Genomic DNA, 19,525 nt, shown 5'->3' on the forward strand with positions numbered 1-19,525 from the left:
TAGCCAAAAGTCATGCGGAGCTAAGATAGGCGAATACGGTGGTTGTGGCACAATATTGGTTGAAAATTCAGCGAAAAACTAAGGAAGAATCAATGCCTTAATGCATTACCCTGGTGCAACAACCAATAGTTGTCGGCCCATAATTCCGGCCTCTTTTTACGAATAGCTTCGCGCAAATGATGCATAACATTAAAGGAGTATTCTTTCCTAGAATTCGGAGTGCATCATAACTCGATAATCGATGGAAACTGTCAGCATAACCTTAATTTTTGGACTGCATTGACGTGGTTTCTTCGGCTTTGGTTCAGATTTTTCACGATATTCAGTCCATTGATCGGGTCGTAAGCACAGATCCAAGACTCATTGCCAGTAATAAACCGTTTCATGACGTCCTCGTAGTCGGAAAGCATTGTTTCTAAGACCTTAACCAATCGTATTTTCACTTTTCATAGGCCCAAATGATCTTTCAAAATGGTTTTCATTGATCCTTTCGATATTCTCACGATGCCAATAAGATGTCTGACTGTTAATCATCGATTCTCAAGGACCAATTCTTTTATCTTTTATTGATGTGTTGACCATCAGTTGTTGTTGATAGCCGAACTGAACGCGGTACGTCGTTAACGCGTTTTCAACCCTCTTTGAATAAATTGAACCTATCAAAAACACTTGTTCGCGACAAACAATTATCACCGAAGGCCTTTTCCAACATTCTGAACGTTTCAGCACCAAAAATTTGATTCCGCACACAAAATTTAATAGAACTAGTTTTTTGAAGAATTTGGAGAATCTAGAAAGACAGCAGTCGCACGGATGATGAGTATGGAAAGAAAATTTGATGCAAGAAAGGATCCAAAAGACGACTACACAAAGTTCTTGCGGGAGTATCAAAAGATGGGATATATGAAGGAAGTTGAAAAGATGGGTCAAGGTAAATATTACTGCTATAAATTCACAGATTGAATGACGTAATGCTAATCGGGCCAAGATTACAGAAAGATATTGTAGATATCATTGTAAAGTGGCGTATGTGGCGTTATGTAATGAGTGCTGATGTCGAAAAGATGTATCGGCAAATAAAAGTCAGAATGAAAGATTTCTCACTCGACTTAAGACTTATTATTATTTTATATATTCCGAATATACATACATATATATGTATATACTTATTATATATGTATTTTTAATTTTTCAAATAGTAGTAAGCTAATTCGAATGTGGTGTCATTTCAGACTAATTTTTTTGACAATTATAAATTTAATAAAATATAAGTTTTTAATTATCGGAGCTTAGTGACATGTTTTAAAATATTATATTTGGTAAATTTGCGGAAGGTACTTTTGGCTAAGTGTAAAATCACTGATATACACTTTGCGCATGGCAATAACATAGTATAAATACTATTTAAATGAAAATAAAAAAGTTTTTGGCTGAGCTTAAGCTGTCAAATGGTTATTTTGTGTCAGACATAAGATTTACCAAACTTCGTTTTTGTATTTCATTAAATTTAGCTAAGGTTTTTAATATAAGAAATAGCATACCGAAGAAAGATACAGAGACAATAACTGCGAGAAAGGTAATTTAACGGTAAATAATATTAAGTGTCACTTACATCAGTGAAACTGTTAATGCTCATTTTGTAAAAAAGCCAACGCTTAAGCGTAAGATTAATTGGATTTTAGTTTCAACAATTTCGGCAATATTTTCATTCAAAACCAGATTTAGCATAAATCACGTAGAATTGTTGGACTTTTTTGAGCCAGTGAATGTAGTGCAAAAGATGTATACACTTGCAAGCTATAATCCACTATTGATTTTTCACACCATTGTGATAACTTTATCAGTTTACTAAATAAGGGACATGTACCATTGCATGTACTTCAGCCAATGAATAGTATGAATGTTCATCTGAAGTTTTTGGAAATTGCAAATTAAATTTTATTTGCGAAAAAGATTGGAATTTAGAAATTATTATTGTCAATGTAATTCGCCATTGCAAGTTTAGTAAATATATTCTCATTTGTATATATGATAATGCAAACTAAAATATGTACATATGTATATAATATGTGTGATTAAACCTTTATTCAAACATGAACTTTGTAGATGTTAATTTATACACAGATTTAAATATATAAATTTCCTTTTTAAAACTAAGCCTAACAAGTAAAGAAGGACCAAGTTCGGGTGTAATTGAACATTTTATACTTTTTCAACTTGCAAAAATCGAAGCCGGGTAGAATTATTTTAGAATCTTAATATTATATGACAGATTGGCCGATATTTTCGACATATTCGGTATCTGGATGTTTAAATGGTTTCGGTCCGACTAGGGCAATTTTTGGTCATAAGGTGGCATACCACAGCGGCACTATTCTTCTCAAATTATATACCGATACATTTCTTGATTTGTGCACCAGAAATTGGAAGAATAAGATAGAATTTATATGGGAAGTAGGCGTAGTTGTAGTCCGATTTTGCCCATTTTTATACTATAACATTCCTGTTAGAAAATATTACATACCAAATGTAGTTGAAATCGGTAGAGTAGATCCCGAGGTTTGAGGATTCACCTAAATGGTGGCGGTGCCACGCCTACAATCTCGGGTGTATAATTGTATGTCTCTGACGTGTTTATTTTTAGATTTATTACGATTTTAGTAGTTTTTAACAGAACCACTGTGTGGGGAGTGGGCGGGGTTATCAACTGATTTCATAAATTTTTATAAAACGTATAAAGGCACCCCGAGGTTTAAAAATCTTTATATTAGGTGAATAGTGGCTAAGGGAAGTATTAAAGTGATTCAACACATTTTATAATCAAGAAAGGATTCTCTCCGAATTGCACAGATATATCTCACACATTGACCGATACTTTCGGTAAAAAGTCAACTATAGACATTTTTTGGTCATAAGGTGTCACACTTCAAAGGCATTATTGGTGCAAAGATTTATACCGTTAAATGAATTAGTACTCTGTTTGTGTACTGGAATATGAAAAAATTAAATAGAATTTAAATTTGTGTTATATGGGAAGTAGACGTGGTTGTTGTCCAAATTCGCTCATTTTTACACTGTTATATAGGGGTATTAGAAGAATGTTATGTTCCGAATTTAATTGAAATGGGTCCAGCTGATCTCGAGTTATGTGATTTCATTTCAATGATTTATCACTCTTTTAGTAAGTTTTAACATAACACTGTGGAACATTTTTGGGATTATTGTCTGGGGGGTGAGAAATTCCAAGTCAGGGTGATGGTACTAGGTCAGTATAGTAAAACCCTCAAAGAGTTTGGCGTTCGTATGTGTCATTTTTTTTTATGACCTTTTAAATTTTTTCCTTATCTTGATGTTTTTCCGCTTAGTTGTAACATTAAAAAAAAATAAATAAATGTTTTTGTATGTACAAGATCATACAGCTGTTTGCTATAGTGGTACGACTGGAACAACTTCTTCAGAGATTGCACCATTAGACAATAACTCATGCCGAATTTCGTGAAGCTCTTGCTGTAATTGCGTTCTCCTTCATTCTGTATTTATAATAAATGAAACGGGTCTTAATATTCGAATTGCCTTGTTATTTTTCATAGAAAGATAAAATATATACTCTCACAACATGTTGATATAGATACCCGTATAATAGTTTTATTTACCTAATGCTTCTTTGTAATACCTAAAATTATTCAGAAAAGTAGATATGGAATTATATAAATATAACTGACTATGGTGATAAAACGAGTTGAATTGCGGATGACTGCCTGTCCGCACGTATTCGGATAAATTCGGTACACGAGTTGCTTCGCACTATAAGAAGCATTGAACCACCGTCACGCCGAAACATGCCTTTAATCGAAAACTTATTACATTTACAAGTACGTTGTAGTTTGGTACAAAGGTTCACATTTGATAACGGCTTCTAATCTTTTGTACTATATGTGCATGCCAGCCAAACTTGCTGGAGATAAGTTTTTCAAGCTCTTCATACATTATGAAAATGGGAGAAATCTGGTGATATCCATGCCCACTTCACATATATAATGGTTATGTTGAAGACTACTAAAATTGGGATCACTCGATAAATAAATGCCTCATAGACATTCAGTTTTACTCCAGAACTACTTGACCGATTTCAATAAAATTTGGTATATAAAATAATTTTTACATTTTTATTCTATGCGAAATTTGACGAAATCGTTCAATAGCCACGCCTACTGTCCATTAAACTAAATTGTAAAATCCATATGAAGTTGTTGGAATGAAAGCTCTAAGTTATTCTCATTCTCATAAATGGTCGAAATTGCACTATATCTTCTATGCTTCTATGGCTGACTTTTTTAGATCCAGATGTGTGATATTGTTGTGTTAAAATTGTGTTAAATTGAATGGTAAAACATTCTAGAACCGATTATAAGTATACGTGATTGGTACGATCTACTAATGCATACATTATTACAGGGTCATCATGTATACGGAGCAGTATTTTAATTGATTAATCATGAGTAATAATGAACGTAAAGAACAAGAAAATGAACCCACAACTTCTTTGGAAGCACCGAAGCCGACTAACTTGAAGCAAACAACAAATGTTGAAAATAAAACGGACACCAAATATGGTAAGGAAATAAGCTTTGAGTTGCATAACCACGTTTCTTTTTATGTTAATTGAAGTTAAATAATTTTTTTTACCAATAGTTACAAATTTAGTATGCAAAATTTTAACATTAAGACTAAACACTTCAAATATCAAGAATAAATCTAATTTTTACACTTTTACATAGTATTAAAGTCAGAACTGGTTGGGATCATGAATGCTATATGTTCTTATTAATGATTTATATTTCAGATAGGTCCGCCTCTAGAGAGGGCCCGACCAAAGCACTCTCCTCGAATTCGGACTCGTTGGAAATCAACAGTTCAGGACAGGCGAAGCTAGTTTCTGTTCTTGATGATGGTACCGCAGATTCAGTGAGTTTGAGCACATTGGCTTCAAAAGCGGCACTGAAGCCGAGGGAACCGATTAGAGTTGGTTTTTATGATATTGAGAGAACCATTGGCAAAGGCAATTTTGCCGTTGTCAAACTTGCACGGCACAGAATAACTAAAAACGAGGTAAGGGAGATGGATTTCGGCAGTGTTTTAATAATTGATAATTTTAAGAGTATTAATGTTAGAGTATTATAGGAATCTAAAGTCTTCGTACAGAAAAACAAAATGTTTTGTTGACCTCTATCCATATATAATATGTCTATATAAACATAATTCAAAATTAAGTTAGTACCATCTTTATTCTAATGAAAGTTTTCTTATTAAAATCGAAAATAAATTTTAGACAGGTATCAAAATTAGGATAATCAGAACGAGCAAGTAAGGAGAGCTAAGTTCGTAAATTAAATTATTAAGATTTGGTAAATTTATTTTCTGTAAGTTGATAGTACTGTTGGTGACATCTACGCTAAATTTCACGTCAAAATATTCATTAGTATTTGAGATACGCGTCGGAATTTATTGAACAAAGAAGTGCGATAATGCACCATCTCATACTGCATTGGTCATTCGTGATCATTTCGCCACATTTTCAACTAATATCGGACTGCAACTACCGCATTCGCCTGATTTACCTTCGTGTAACTGCTGGTTATTCAGCAAATTCACATTCCGAAGACACCGTTTTGACTCAATTGAGGATATAAAAGCTGAATCGAAGAAGGCTCTGATGGCCAGCATGACGGAGGATTTTTCCAAGTGCTATGATGACCGGAAAATTCGTTGGCATAAGTGTATTGCAGCGGGAGAGGATTACTTTGAAGGAGATGAAATGGACAAAAATCACCTTTCAATTTAATCACAGTAGTATGCGTTATAAAGTCATCTTGAAGTTCGAAAATTCGAAAATCGTCGTATTAGGTATATTACGATTCAACCCATTTTCAACACATGTTTGTCATGAAAAGATTATCCATGAATTTCAATTATACTCGTATATCTCATTATTGGAATATACTCCGAATGAAATCAAGAAATATTAAATTTGTCGTAAAAAGTCAACTATAGATACTGGGGATCAAATATTCCGTACCTTGGGGCTTGAACAGTTTTTATTGGATTTGGACAATTTATGGTCATAAGATGGCATACACTAAAGGCATTATTAGTGGAAAGTTTCAACCCGTTATATTACTTGCTTGTTGATTAGTACACTGAAAGGAAAGATTCAAACGGATTTTAAAATTGTGCTAAATGGGAAGTAGGCTTGGCTATAATAATTTCGGACTGTAATATAAGAATGTTAGAAGAATGGAACGTATCGAATTTGGTTGAAACCGGTTGGGCGGGTCCCGAGATATGTGATTTTACCTAATAGCAAACGGTGCCACACTCATCGTCCAATTTTTATACTGGCTCGTATAAAGTTCTCTCATACCATATCGAGCGTAATAATTAGTTGTTGATTTTTTGCGCTTTAACAGCGCTTTTTAACAGCACCGTTGTATGGGGAGTGGGCGAAGTTATCATCCGATTTCATCCACTTTCACACTGTCGGCGTCCTTATCAAATTAGGCTATCTGTATCTTTGGTTGTCTCGGTGATATGCACATTAAACCTATTAAAGGGTGGGGCCACGTCTACTTAAACTTCAAAATTTTCAGCCCACATGTGCCGTTTTTACCGCAATCCTCTGTGGCAAATTACAGTTCTGTATCTTATTTGAGTGCTTAGTTATGTTACTTTATAGGTTTTCCTTTAATGGCGCTTTGTCGGCGTGGCAGTGATCCGATTGCGCCCATCTACGAACTCCGCCTTACACTTTCGCCAAGGAGCACGTGTACCAAAATATCTTAATTTTTAGTTACAGTTTGCGCGGACAGACGGACAGGTTGAGAGTCACCCGGATTTCAACTCATCTCGTCATCCTGTTCCTTTATACATATACATATAACCCTATATTTATCTCTATTAGTTTTAGGTGATACGTACAACCGTTTGGTGAACAAAAACTATTATACTCTGTAGCAACATGTTGCAAGAGCGTTTTGCTTCATGGAATTTAGGTATAAAAAAAAACTATTATGCTTTGCTACATCATTTTGCGAGAGTATAAAAACACCTCAAACGGTAAATATACATATTTAGATATTTATTGAACTGGTTATTATTGGCAAATTGGTCTGTTTGAACTTAATTGTAATGTTTAGGTATTTCTTACTTATATTGCTGATACAAAAGCTCATATAGAATTAGACTGGGGGCTTTGAGTTCTTGATTTATTATACAAACTCTTTGAACCGTAAATCAACGATATAATTTTTATTAAACGTATTAGTAAATACATTATTTTTATTAAGGTCGCTATAAAAATAATTGACAAGAGCCAGTTGGATTCAATAAACTTGCAAAAGGTCTACCGTGAAGTTGAAATAATGAAACGATTAAATCATCCACACATCATCAAACTCTACCAGGTAACGCATACAAGTGTTTAATAAACATATACTAGAAAGTTTGATTAATTATAATTTTAATTATACGCCATAACGGAACCAAAATATTAATATAAGCATATGTATTGATATACGAGTATATAACTACACACAATATTTATATATCCGTAAATATACACTAAAATAAATAAATTTAGTTCGTTACTTTAATGAGCTTTTTGGTCATACTAACGATTGCAATAAGTATAACCGAATGAAGGTTTTCTAATTAAAGAAAATGGTTGTGTTTGCTGCACAAAATGATACCAAAATAAGAATCTTGGATTTAAATATTTGAGCACATATGTATTTAATTCTATTTACTCTAAGGTATTGGTCGCAAATCCATGTTCTATTGAACAATATAAAAAATATTTAAACATCGATAACAACTGAAACAAAGTAATAATAATCATTTTCAAAACCAAATTTTATTATAGTGACAGTACATATGAAATTACAATAAGATTCCTTAATGAAATAAATTTTCTCTCTTCTAATTTTTACAGGTGATGGAAACGAAAAATATGATTTACATAGTATCTGAATACGCTAGTCAAGGGGAAATATTTGGTAAGTAAATATTAGGGTATAGGCATATCAAAGATTGTATTATCGTAATAATTAGCTCATTACCTTATTATAGGTTAATTCAGAGTATGGCTATTTGAAAAACAATAAATTTGTTTTCATTATTTTTTACTAACAACGGTTTGCTTTTATCTAAGAGCAACTCTATTAGTCTTCGCAATGAAGCACTTCTTCCTATTAAGAGTAAATTGATAGGTACTCGAATTGCAAAAAAGCGGGCAAATTTGTGGTTTATATACCAGAAAACTTAAATTTCTATATGTTTTTTAATTATTAAGCAGACCCAACCAGACCCTATTTTCTATCATACATTTTTATTTATACTCTACTTTATGTACCATATACTTCTACAGATCTCAGATCTCTTTAGTTAATTCACACTCTATACCATACATCCATAGAAATTTCTTGTTTTTATTGAATTCTTCAAATTCCATAAAACAGTCCAACTCAATAAATTACCATTTTTATTAAGGGGTTAGGGGTAGTCAGAGGCACGAAAAAATGAGAGTTTTCAATATTTTTTTTTTGCTATTAAATCATGTTATTTTACAAAAGTAGTAATATGGCATTATTATAGGATATGTTAACGTGAAATCACGAAAATTTCAAAAAAAAAAAAACTTAATTTCCAAAGTTATTGTTGACCCTGTTCCAAAAAAAGGTACTTGCGGTGACAAGCATAAGTCCTTGGAGATTCATCTAAAATCAATCGGACAAAAAAAAATTAGTTTTATAAATAGATAAACTCGGGTCTGATAGAAGGATTTTTTTTATTTTCAAAATTAACAAAATGGCGGCCTCAGGAAATTTTTTTCTAAATTTTTGCGAAAAAATCAACAGTTGATTGGTCTTAAAAAATCGAAATTTTCGAAAAAATAAAAATCCTTTGATCAGGCCCGAGTTTATTATGTATCCTAAAAGCTGCAAATTTTATTAAAATCTACTGAACGGCTTTCGAGTCACAGTTGTCACCGATTCAAAAAACATAGTTTTGAGAAAAACGCGTTTAAAGTTTCACACTAGCGCTTTGAAGTGCCCGAGCTCTCTTTGTTATTTGTCGAATAACTCAAAAACTAATTATCGGATCAACGTGACATTTTCAGGGAATATATTACACTTAACGACAATGAAAAAAAAAATTAATTTTTAGAAAATTCTAACTACCCCTTAACACTCCCATAATGACAATGCTAGTGGCAAGGCAAAGACTGTACATTTTTAACACATGCTACAGTAAATTTTATGTACTTGTATTATTCGAAACAATATTTGATCTTACTTGTAATTTTTTTTTTACAAAATGACTCATATCGATTTCTGACCAACTAAAGCGGTTGGCTAAAATGAAACACACATTTACAACGTGGTTGTCTTTTTTACTATAGTTAGTTACTACGAGTATCGAGCGCTAAAAGCATATGGAGAGAAAACTCGAATAATACGGTGGAATTCAGAACGGAATTAATGCAATTTTCAATGATTTCTTACACAATAAATGGGTCGATTATGAACTGACACTCTCTTATATTCTTGAACTTTACATATGTTTAACACTTTCATTGAAATTACAAAACATGTGGACTAAATTTTAGAGCCGCTAGATAGGAACCTTTCAGCATGATAGTATATAGTATAAACGATTTATAAAGTCAAAAGAAATGTATTTAAAATGAGCACTTCTTCCTAAATAATATAAAAGTTTTTAAAGATATTTAAGATTTATAAAATTGAAAATCGTTGGCCAAATCACGTGTTTACACGTAAATCGAACGAAGTTTGATGACAATAACAAGGATCAAAGTACTTTGTAGCTGTTACCATATTTCTAATGTCATGGGCGTAATTCTTTATCAGTGTTCAGATAAATATAACTGATGACTTTTTAATAAAATCGTGTTTTATTACCATTTCCTTAGATTACATAGCAAAATTTGGCAGGATGTCTGAGGGTTCTGCAAGAAGTAAATTTTGGCAGATTTTATCAGCGGTAGAATATTGCCATATGAAAAATATTGTACATAGAGATTTAAAGGTAAACTATTGCATTGTTGCGGATTAGAAATACAACGAAGCTTTTTCCTTTTTAGGCTGAAAACCTTCTACTTGATATTAATATGAATATAAAAATCGCAGATTTTGGGTTTTCGAACCACTTTAAGGTTGGTGAATTGCTAGCAACATGGTGTGGATCCCCTCCCTACGCTGCACCTGAAGTTTTTGAAGGAAAACAGTACACCGGGCCGGAAATTGATATATGGGTACTAATTCTAGTTTCAACTACAAATACATCTGTGTGAGTGTATGCTTTCATTTAAATCAATCTTTTCAGTCACTAGGTGTGGTACTATATGTTCTAGTCTGCGGGGCTTTGCCGTTCGATGGATCTACATTACAGAGTCTAAGAGACCGAGTATTGTCAGGAAGATTTAGGATCCCTTTCTTCATGTCTTCAGGTGAATTTATTATTTATTGATTTTATTTTGAAAATCTAAGATCAACGTATTGCAGACTGCGAGCATTTGATTCGAAGAATGCTTGTTCTTGATCCATCGCGGCGATACACAATCAATCAAATCAAAACCCATCGTTGGGTTTGCGGAGAAGCTCGTGATACCGTTGTTGTAACACAATGCAGCGTTAATATGGATGGAACTTCAAGCATTGAACCAAATGAAGACATACTACGGATAATGTCGGAATTCGCTGGAATACCTCCAGAAAAAACCAAAGCAAGTTTGAAAAAGAACAGTTACGACCATGTTGCGGCGATATATTTATTGCTTCAAGACCGAGTTAATAGTAAAAAAAATATGCAAGAATATTCAAAACGTTTAAGTGATAATACACTGCCACGCATTACATCAATGGGATATAATGGATCTTCTAAAGTACTACATAAAACTAGACCTTCGATCGATAAACAGCGAGTGAAGCAAACGTATCATACAGTAAAAGAAAAGACAATATCACCACTGCCAAGTGTAGACGAAGTAAAATTTGGTAGTTTCCCATCGAAATTTTCCCAGAAAATCGTTGCCAATTGTGATAATACCCAAGTCCACGAACATAATAAAAATTGTGGTCCCACGTCTATAAAAAACTATGACCATAAAGAAGCCCAAGTAAGCCAGTCATTAGCAAAAGGAAGACCGACACCTATTAAGATTTCTCGTTTAAGTCGGGCCAATATAAGTTCAAGCCAGCACCCAATAGCAACGCCATATAGTACAGACAATAAATTATCGACTGTTAGTGAAAAATGTCGCCAAGAGAATCTATTATCTAATGAACATTTAAGTGGTTTATTGGCTGCGCCAAACGTTATAAACGAGAGTCTGCCTCACCCTCTCCATCAAAACTTAAGAGAGTGTATAATTAAGCAGAGCTCAGAGGATTGCCGTCTCCTATTACAACAAGTAACTTTATAATCATAGTTTATAGATTTAACTAATCATTATTTAGTAGTGTCGGAGTTGCTATTGTTTTCATCATTCTAATTAGCGAGTTTTTGAAAAATTTAAAATTATATTCTCACATTTCTTGTAGGCCACTGCCATTTCAGAATCTAAGACGTATGCAAATAGTGAAACAGACATCGAAAGCGATGTTCAAATTGAACTTAAGAACGTTAAAGATGTAAAAAAAATGTCTAGCTCCACTAGTTTCGATTCATCTTCTAGCGGACAAAAAGTTAAAGCGAATTTTCATTTCAAAATGTCGGCAGAAGCAGCTAAACTTTTCCAAACATTACAAGAAAGTCCACTACCCATAGAGGTGAGTATTATATCTACCCTGAACAGGGTTTGTCAAGTTTGCCACGATGTTTGTAACACCCCAAATTAAACGTCTATACCTTATAAAGTATTTATATAAATGATCAGTGAGGCGAGCTGAGGCGATTTAGTCATGTCCGTCTGCATTTTTTAATAATAATAATAATAACACAACGATTACCCTCCTCCCGTACTTCCGACGCGACGGGCACATCCACATACTTGTACGTGCGGAATAAGCCAAGTCATGAAAAGCAAGAGTTTTTTAAGTGAGTTTCAACTCGTAAGTGTAGATAGATTTATAAGTTGTAAACGACTAGTGTATGGAGGTAGACTTAACCTAGAATCCCAACGGAAATGAACTAAGGAGAATTTATGAACGGACTCTAACTTGCTCAAAATGGATTTGGAAACTAGATTTCCATAAAACAGAGTCATATTCAAATACATATGTCTAAGGTATCAATATGAATACTTAAATTAAGCTTATGGATTTTAACTCCCTAATCAACAAAGATAAAAACTTGCTCTATACAAAGGGATTATAAATGACTATTTCCATATTGAGGGAATATACCTTGTTTAAGAAAGGAATTAAATATTCTTGTCAAAGGCACTACTTGTCTATTTGGCTCAATTTTTCGGGAAGCTTGAGGGTATCATATCTCTTCCGTAATTTAAAGATGGTTCTAACATATTTATTAGTTTCTGGAAAAATCTTTTTTTTGACAAGGTATCTTCATGAAATTTGGTGTCGCTTATTCTCCAAGGTATTGCTAAAATTTCCGAACATATTGTTCAGATTGGACCACTAGAGCATAACTACTGTCACCCAGACTGGCCGATCAAAATAATTCTTATATTGATATCATATTTCAAAGTGCCAAATAAAATTATTTTTAAAATAAGAAGGAAGTTCATTGATTTTATAAAAGGAAAAGATAAACACAAACAATAAATTTTATATAGAAAAAATAATGTTCATAATTTCGCAATGCTAGTTGAACCAATCGTTGTTGGATGGAGTTAACAAGCTTTAAACACCTCTAAATGTTATACATACATAGATGCAATTATTCAATTCAGCCAGGTTTTGAGGTTTCTCTTCAGCTTTACGCATCTTTAGGATTAACCAAGCATTCTCAATTGGTGACAAGTCAGGGCTTAGAGGCGGCCATTTCAACACATTGACGTTTTGATTTTTTAGATATTCGGTTACAACTTTTAGAGTATAAATCGTTGTACTGTCGAAGAAGGAAATCCGGTCCAATTAGTTGTTGACCCTCGAGAATGCCGATCTCTTTTAAAATATTTAAAAATTATGCAGCAGCAATTTTTTTAGAGCTACAGTATTACCAGACTTATTCGCTGATAAGCATCCCTAAACCATTAAGCCCTTTTCACCGACTTAACACAAACCGTGCAATGAGAATGATGAAGTCTAATCATCGACTCATTAATTCAGAGCACTTCGGGCCAAACATTTTGAGGTTTTGTACTCTTCATAAAATGCCTCTCGTTTTTTCCTATTTGCCTCATTTAGTTAGGGTAACTTTTTTACAACGCAACCGTGTATATTGGCTTGGCGCAATCTGTTACGGACAGTGTGCACTGAGGGGACTTTTTTGCCTTCTTTTATAAGCCGTGTGCGAATTTTTGAAACAGAATTGGAAATATCCAAAATTCTTTTATCAGCTCCCTTCGTTGCAATTTTTGGGCACCCTTGTCTTTTCTTCCTGATGACTCTATTTTCTTTGTTGCAGCCAGCAATAACTTACTATATTGCGACGTGACTTTTAATGCTATCTTTGTGTTAGTGGCTTAAACTTTACTTTAAAAAAATAAAATAAAGGCTCTACTTACATATTCAATTTCAAAATTTAGAAAATAAATACAATTTTGTAATTTATTTTCAAGTTTTATTACAAAAGCACTTAAATTTGTCCTTGGTAACTTACTTTTTCCACGTTTTGTCAGTGCTACAGGGTGCCACGCGAATTTCTTACCAGATAAATGCTTGGTGTTTTGATAACTTAACTTAATAACACTAACTAACCTCAAATCAATATTGTAAATAATTTAATTTCTTAGTTTGACACTAAACTTTCCAACACATACAACAATAAGCACAAATGGCAATTATCGTTATATACATATATGTATTTCTGTAAATAATAAATTGAATTGAAAACTGAAAAACAATACTATATCACTTTTTTGTTTTTTTTTTAGTGCAATCTAAAAATTTTCTTTCTTATATTATTATTTTTTTTTTTTTTATTTACTTTATATACAATCTATCTACATTAAGATAATAATAATATATTTGATTGATTGATTCTACATTCATACACTTGCAAACTAGCCCAAGTGGTTTTTAATGCCCAGATTTTAGGTGAAGGTTCTCCCATCCAAATTTTGCAGAGACCGGAACAAGTAATAGTTCGAAGTTGCCAAGTCTGGAGAATATGATGGGTGTGGTAGCACATCCCAATTAAGCTGGAAAAACGTGTTATCCTGGTGGAAACTACACCTTTTCTATTGATCAATTTTGGCCTCTTCTGTTTGAGTGCATTACTCAATTTGACCAGCTAATCACAATACACTTCAAAACTAATCGTGGAATTGTCAGGCAAAATCGCAAAATAAACGATCCCTTTGAAATCCCATCAAACAGCCAATATAACTTTTGTTTAGTGATTATCGGCCTTGGAAGTGCTTTGATCTGATTCATGTCTTTTAAACGCTTGCACTTTTCATTCTTGTAAACAACTTACTCTTCATCGTCGGTTACAAAAATAGTTAGTTCACTTCAGTGATGTTTGATATGCTTCGTGTATGCTTCGTGTATAATTAAATATGGTGTGTTTAATTTAATTTTATTCCATAAAGTCTTTTATTGTATTTTTTTTAAGTACAAACTCTTTTCAAAACTTTTCTATACAAAATAAAAATTTATTCATGTTTTAAAGAAACAGGAAGCTACTGAGCCAGCATCTAGTAAATCAAATTCAGCCATAAATAGATGTGTCCTCCCAAGTGTGTCCAAAGCTCATAACGGTTGCACCTCAAAATCTTCTCAGACTGATTCCAAATGCAGGTAAGCACAATATATGTATATGTGACCTGGTCTACGAAAAGGGAGCTAACGTGCGAAAACTAGTTTTCTGGGAAACAGAAAAAGCATCTCATCTTCATCCGAATCAACTAAGAAGTGATAATTGATTTTTTGACACCTAAGCCCCCTTTCCGTAGACCAGGTCACATATAGTGATATTTCCAATAGTACATATAAGTAAATCAAGTGATTATAAATTATTTAAAGGAAATTTTGTAACGAAAAGTGTGCATCTCGACTGAAGTCAACGAAAATAGCCACCCAGTGCAGCACTAGTACTGATGAGGGTTGTGAAACGGACCCCACAAATGAAATGAGAGGTAGCGACTACAAGCCATACATATAAGTATAAGTAATTTACGAATCCACAAGTATTTGTTGTATTGGTATTTTAATTTTTTAAATTTTTTTAATCTTATGTTGACATTTTATTCCCTACATACAATTATATATGCCATAATTAAATATACTATACACTGAATTTATCAGAGGGGTAGTGAGAACAGATGAAATTCACTATATGACAAGTTTTCGAACACGCGTCGTATTTTATTGTGGAAACCTCTGAATTTATGAAGCCTTTTCTTATATATTTATGTACTAATTGTGGTTTACATTCTTTCCAAGTGTCCACTTTATATATTTTTTATAATCCTCTAGATTGTTCGCAATCGACGTGCGATCTAACTCAGCGCATGCAGTCTTATGCTAGCAGCAGTTCATCGAGCGGAGTGCTGGCAAGTTATTCTAAAAGCTTGAGCCAAAACTTAAGCCGTGGTTCATCAAACAGCAATTGTTCGGTATTGGAAGGTATAGATCTAAACATGGCACCTAGTATTGATCTAGCAAGCAGCCTGCCATCGTGCGCTAGCAATACCACCTTAGCTACCGCATCCGATCGAATGTCGGATCGTTCCATCTATAATAGTAATAACTCGTGTTTTCAAATACCAGTTTCAAGTAATTCTTCGACACTTTGTGCAAAGCTACCCATGGAATGTGTGGATAAAAGGTCTCCAATACATTTTAGGTGCTTAGTTAGCTACTCAAATAATATAATAGTGAACGAATTAAACTATTTTTCGATATTTTAGGGAAGGTCGACGGGCAAGTGATGGTCTTGTTGCTCAAGGATTTGTGAATTCGATGACAATTTTAAATTCTGGCGTTGGTTACGGTAGTTACCGTTATGATACCCGAAAACAAGATTGCTGGCTGGAATTGCAACAACTACAAAAGGAAGTTGTATCACTTAAATCGAAATATCGTAGCAATAAAGTACCTATAGACGACGGCGGCAATTATCAATTTCACAGTAGTCAATTTTACTCAATTCCAAATAGACTGTCACTTGACTTGCATCACCAGTTCGTACAGTCTCCACATACTCCGAGGACTCCACATCTAATACGTCCACAGCATAGTTTCGAAACTATAGATTTTCCCTCGCCATTCATTAATAATGTACGCTTCGACGCAAGCAATCTGCCTGTGGCTTCGTCCGCTCGTGCCGATATGACGCTCCTTTGCAACATTAATCCATTAGTTATACAGCGACAGCCACTCCAACAACAGCTGCTACAGCACAGACTATTGCAACAAAAAAGACAACTATTACAAAAACAATACGCCTTGGAGTCTCACATCTCACGGCAACAGCTCATGATGCGTGAACAATCTTTTAAAGCAGGTCCACCACAACAAGTTGCTGGTCAAGGCTTAATTGCAACCAGTTTTGAGTCTGCAGAATCATGCCCACCTAGCGATATATTTATAAATGGTTTAAACGTCTTTGAGCGGGCTTCAGGAAAGTTCCAACAGTCATCTATAATCCCACTGCCTTATGGCCCAACGATTAATAACTACATGAAGACGTCTTATATAAAGCAGCAATCTCAAGACCTTTCTTTGCTCACGATGCCTACTAAATATACACCTCCGTTAAGTAGGCACGCGTCAGAGACTTGGAGCTCCCTTCCAACAACTGTGAACAGTAGTCAATTGAAAAAATCAAGTAAATTAATTGAAAACGGCGGACGCTTAGCGCCACAGTTTCATGCAAATGTAGGTAAACTAATGGTGAAAATCCGCTAAGTACAACAAAATCATCTTATAGTAATAGCTCATTATACCACGGCAATAAAAATTATACATCAATATACTCGCATAGATATAATGTATGTATATGCTTATCCTTCGGAGGGCACACCTATTTTTCCACATGAGTAACACAGTGGTGTAAATTGTAACCCAATCTAATTCAAAATTTACTATTCAGTTTTCATATAACTTTGCTTTTTCAGTTTTCAGTTCAGATAAAGCCTTTTATACCCTAAACAAGGTATATTAAATTTGACAAGATGTCTACGTGAAATTTGGCATATATTATTATCCGAGGCGTCGCAATTTTCTCCGAAATAGTTTTTAGATTGAACCAGTGGAGCATATAGCTGCCGTATAAACTAAGCGATCAAAATCAAGTCGTTTTTTTTAGACAAGACGTCTTCACAACATTTGACATATGGAGATCATTGTCCAAGGCAAAGCTATAATCGATATATAATATATGCGGAGTTATATACATATGTATATGTATATATCCTGTATTATATATATATATATATATATAAGTGATCAGGATTACAAGCGGAGTGAAATCCGTATGAAAATCTGTTAACTCTTGCTACTAATAGGCCAGTGCTATAAAAGAAAAGCAAGGAATATACAAGAGGGCTTTCTAAGAGGCAGCGTCACATTAAAAAATGGGCGTGGCAACCCTACCTTTGAAATTACATTTCTCCGGTCCTTTTTCTTTTTACCAATTTCAACCAAATTTGGTATATAGGATTATTTTCACATTGCCATGTTACGTCCACTGCCATTGCCCACTTTCTAGCATACAAATCAAGAACCAATCAATATAACATGATAAAACTTTGTACGAATCAGGCGAAAACTTGCTCTAGTCCCCATATAACTAATATCAGGATTTTCAAACACCCGGTTGACCTTAATCCATATATATTGTTGATGGTATGTGAGGTACCTTAATGAAATTCAAAGGGTATCTGTTTCTGTTAATTATATGTAGTAATGACGAAAATAGATAAAATCGAGACAATACAATACCTATGTACATACTTATGTATCTCCCATACATCTATTAAAAGATTTTCAAACTGCAAATAGGCCTTATACCGTATATATGGTTATTATCATCCATTCCGATCTTAATGTTGACATAGTCAATGTTCACAGTTTATAAAGTATAATGGTACATATTGTATGGTGTACCTTACATCACTGTATCTTCTAACAAGAGTAATACGCGGAATCAGGAATTCGGAAAAGTTCAAATCAATAAATAGAATTGGAAGTTTAAAATTTATTGAAAACGGGCCGGAACTTTCTACTTTCCTGCAACCTAATTGTATTGCATATGAACTAAATTGACCGATAACTTATGACACATTTGACATGAAAACACTTTTTTATAGTTATTCAACTTTTCACGGAAATCGACGTAAGATTGATTTTTCCAGAATGTACGAAAGTCGGTTGATGCATGCTTTCTATTGCTTCGTATGAAGCAAAAACTTCGGCAACTCTCATCTTTCCATTCCTTTTATTTTAATTCCAATTATTAGAGAAAAACATGGAAAACAAAGTGTTCATTATGACATGCGTTCGTTTCGTTGTACAAATATTAATTGTCAATCATAAAGAGGAAACTTTTATGTAAATCAGCCATAAAACACGTGGGAACGCATAACCGATCACTTGTACACAAGAGCTTCGGGTACTTTGTCAATTGAGCCTTAAAAAAATTTAACGGAAATTTTAGTACTCCCTGATATTTAACGTATGATATAACCGATAGTTGACTCACAGGGAAATTTTTTAATATACATAAGTCGTGGTTGGGAAAAATGTTTAAATAAACAGTGACCAATTAAACTTTTCCTGCGTCATCCAGAGAAATCTCGTTCAAAACATATATTTAAACTCTTCAAACTTTGTTTACATGTCACTGATTGTTCAACTTGTTAGAAAAATCAGTCATATTTGATAGAGTTTGTTTTAATTTTTTTTTAATTATTGATTTAAATACATAATTTCAAATCTGAAAACTTTACATATGCTTTAGTGCACATTTTTTTCAATGGCGCGAGTTATTCAATTTTGTGTTCTCATGGATTTGGTGAAGCCCATTTATAGTCTTAACTAGTATATTAATTTTTGCGTAGGGCTAATTAACTCATTCAACAACTCAGTGAAGAAAATTTAAATTCATATTTTTTAAGTTTTTTAAATATACTATGTGTACATATTTTGCATATAACTACAGCTTATGACATTTTCTTACAGACAAACGTTTATACATCGAACTGGCAAACCGTCATAAGGCCCCTAAGTGAAAGTCCCATTCTGGAATTAGCTGAACATTTGGAGTCTGTATGATCATTACATACTTAAACAATTTACGTAGTTAATTCGTATCGAAAACAAGAACAATAAAATAATATCAATTACATAATTGCATTTACACTTTAATAGTAATA

The 19,525-nt window shown here is 33.5% G+C and overlaps 1 protein-coding gene across 4 annotated transcripts; it reads left to right on the top strand.

Annotated features, from left to right (window-relative positions):
* Nucleotides 1-1,426: 1,426 nt before the first annotated feature.
* On the top strand, nucleotides 1,427-19,517 carry LOC126760062 (MAP/microtubule affinity-regulating kinase 3). 4 transcript variants are annotated; one of them, XM_050475423.1, is made up of 15 exons: nucleotides 1,427-1,576; nucleotides 4,456-4,613; nucleotides 4,844-5,109; nucleotides 7,344-7,460; nucleotides 7,988-8,051; nucleotides 9,989-10,104; nucleotides 10,160-10,330; nucleotides 10,402-10,525; nucleotides 10,581-11,488; nucleotides 11,619-11,846; nucleotides 14,818-14,945; nucleotides 15,171-15,283; nucleotides 15,624-15,993; nucleotides 16,058-17,031; nucleotides 19,332-19,517. In XM_050475423.1, exons 2-15 carry the CDS (start codon nucleotides 4,496-4,498, stop codon nucleotides 19,379-19,381), a joined length of 3,747 nt encoding a protein of 1,248 aa, XP_050331380.1. In that variant the 5' UTR covers nucleotides 1,427-1,576; nucleotides 4,456-4,495; the 3' UTR covers nucleotides 19,382-19,517. The 4 variants fall into 4 exon arrangements, with proteins under 4 accessions (XP_050331380.1, XP_050331379.1, XP_050331378.1 ...); XM_050475422.1 differs by having other exon boundaries at nucleotides 14,824-14,945; nucleotides 16,058-17,027; XM_050475421.1 differs by having other exon boundaries at nucleotides 1,428-1,587; nucleotides 16,058-17,027.
* The last annotated feature ends 8 nt before the right edge of the window (nucleotides 19,518-19,525 follow it).

The sequence above is a fragment of the Bactrocera neohumeralis genome, chromosome 5 (genome assembly GCF_024586455.1).
Source record: "Bactrocera neohumeralis isolate Rockhampton chromosome 5, APGP_CSIRO_Bneo_wtdbg2-racon-allhic-juicebox.fasta_v2, whole genome shotgun sequence".
Classification (NCBI taxonomy): domain Eukaryota; kingdom Metazoa; phylum Arthropoda; class Insecta; order Diptera; family Tephritidae; genus Bactrocera; species Bactrocera neohumeralis.

Coding starts and splice junctions, on each gene's coding strand:
- LOC126760062 (XM_050475421.1), top strand. CDS start 4,496: ATGAGTAATAATGAACGTAAAGAACAAGAAAATGAACCCACAACTTCT. Junction 4,614..4,843: donor TAAAACGGACACCAAATATG/GTAAGGAAATAA, acceptor TTTATATTTCAG/ATAGGTCCGCCTCTAGAGAG. Junction 17,028..19,331: donor CGCCACAGTTTCATGCAAAT/GTAGGTAAACTA, acceptor ATTTTCTTACAG/ACAAACGTTTATACATCGAA.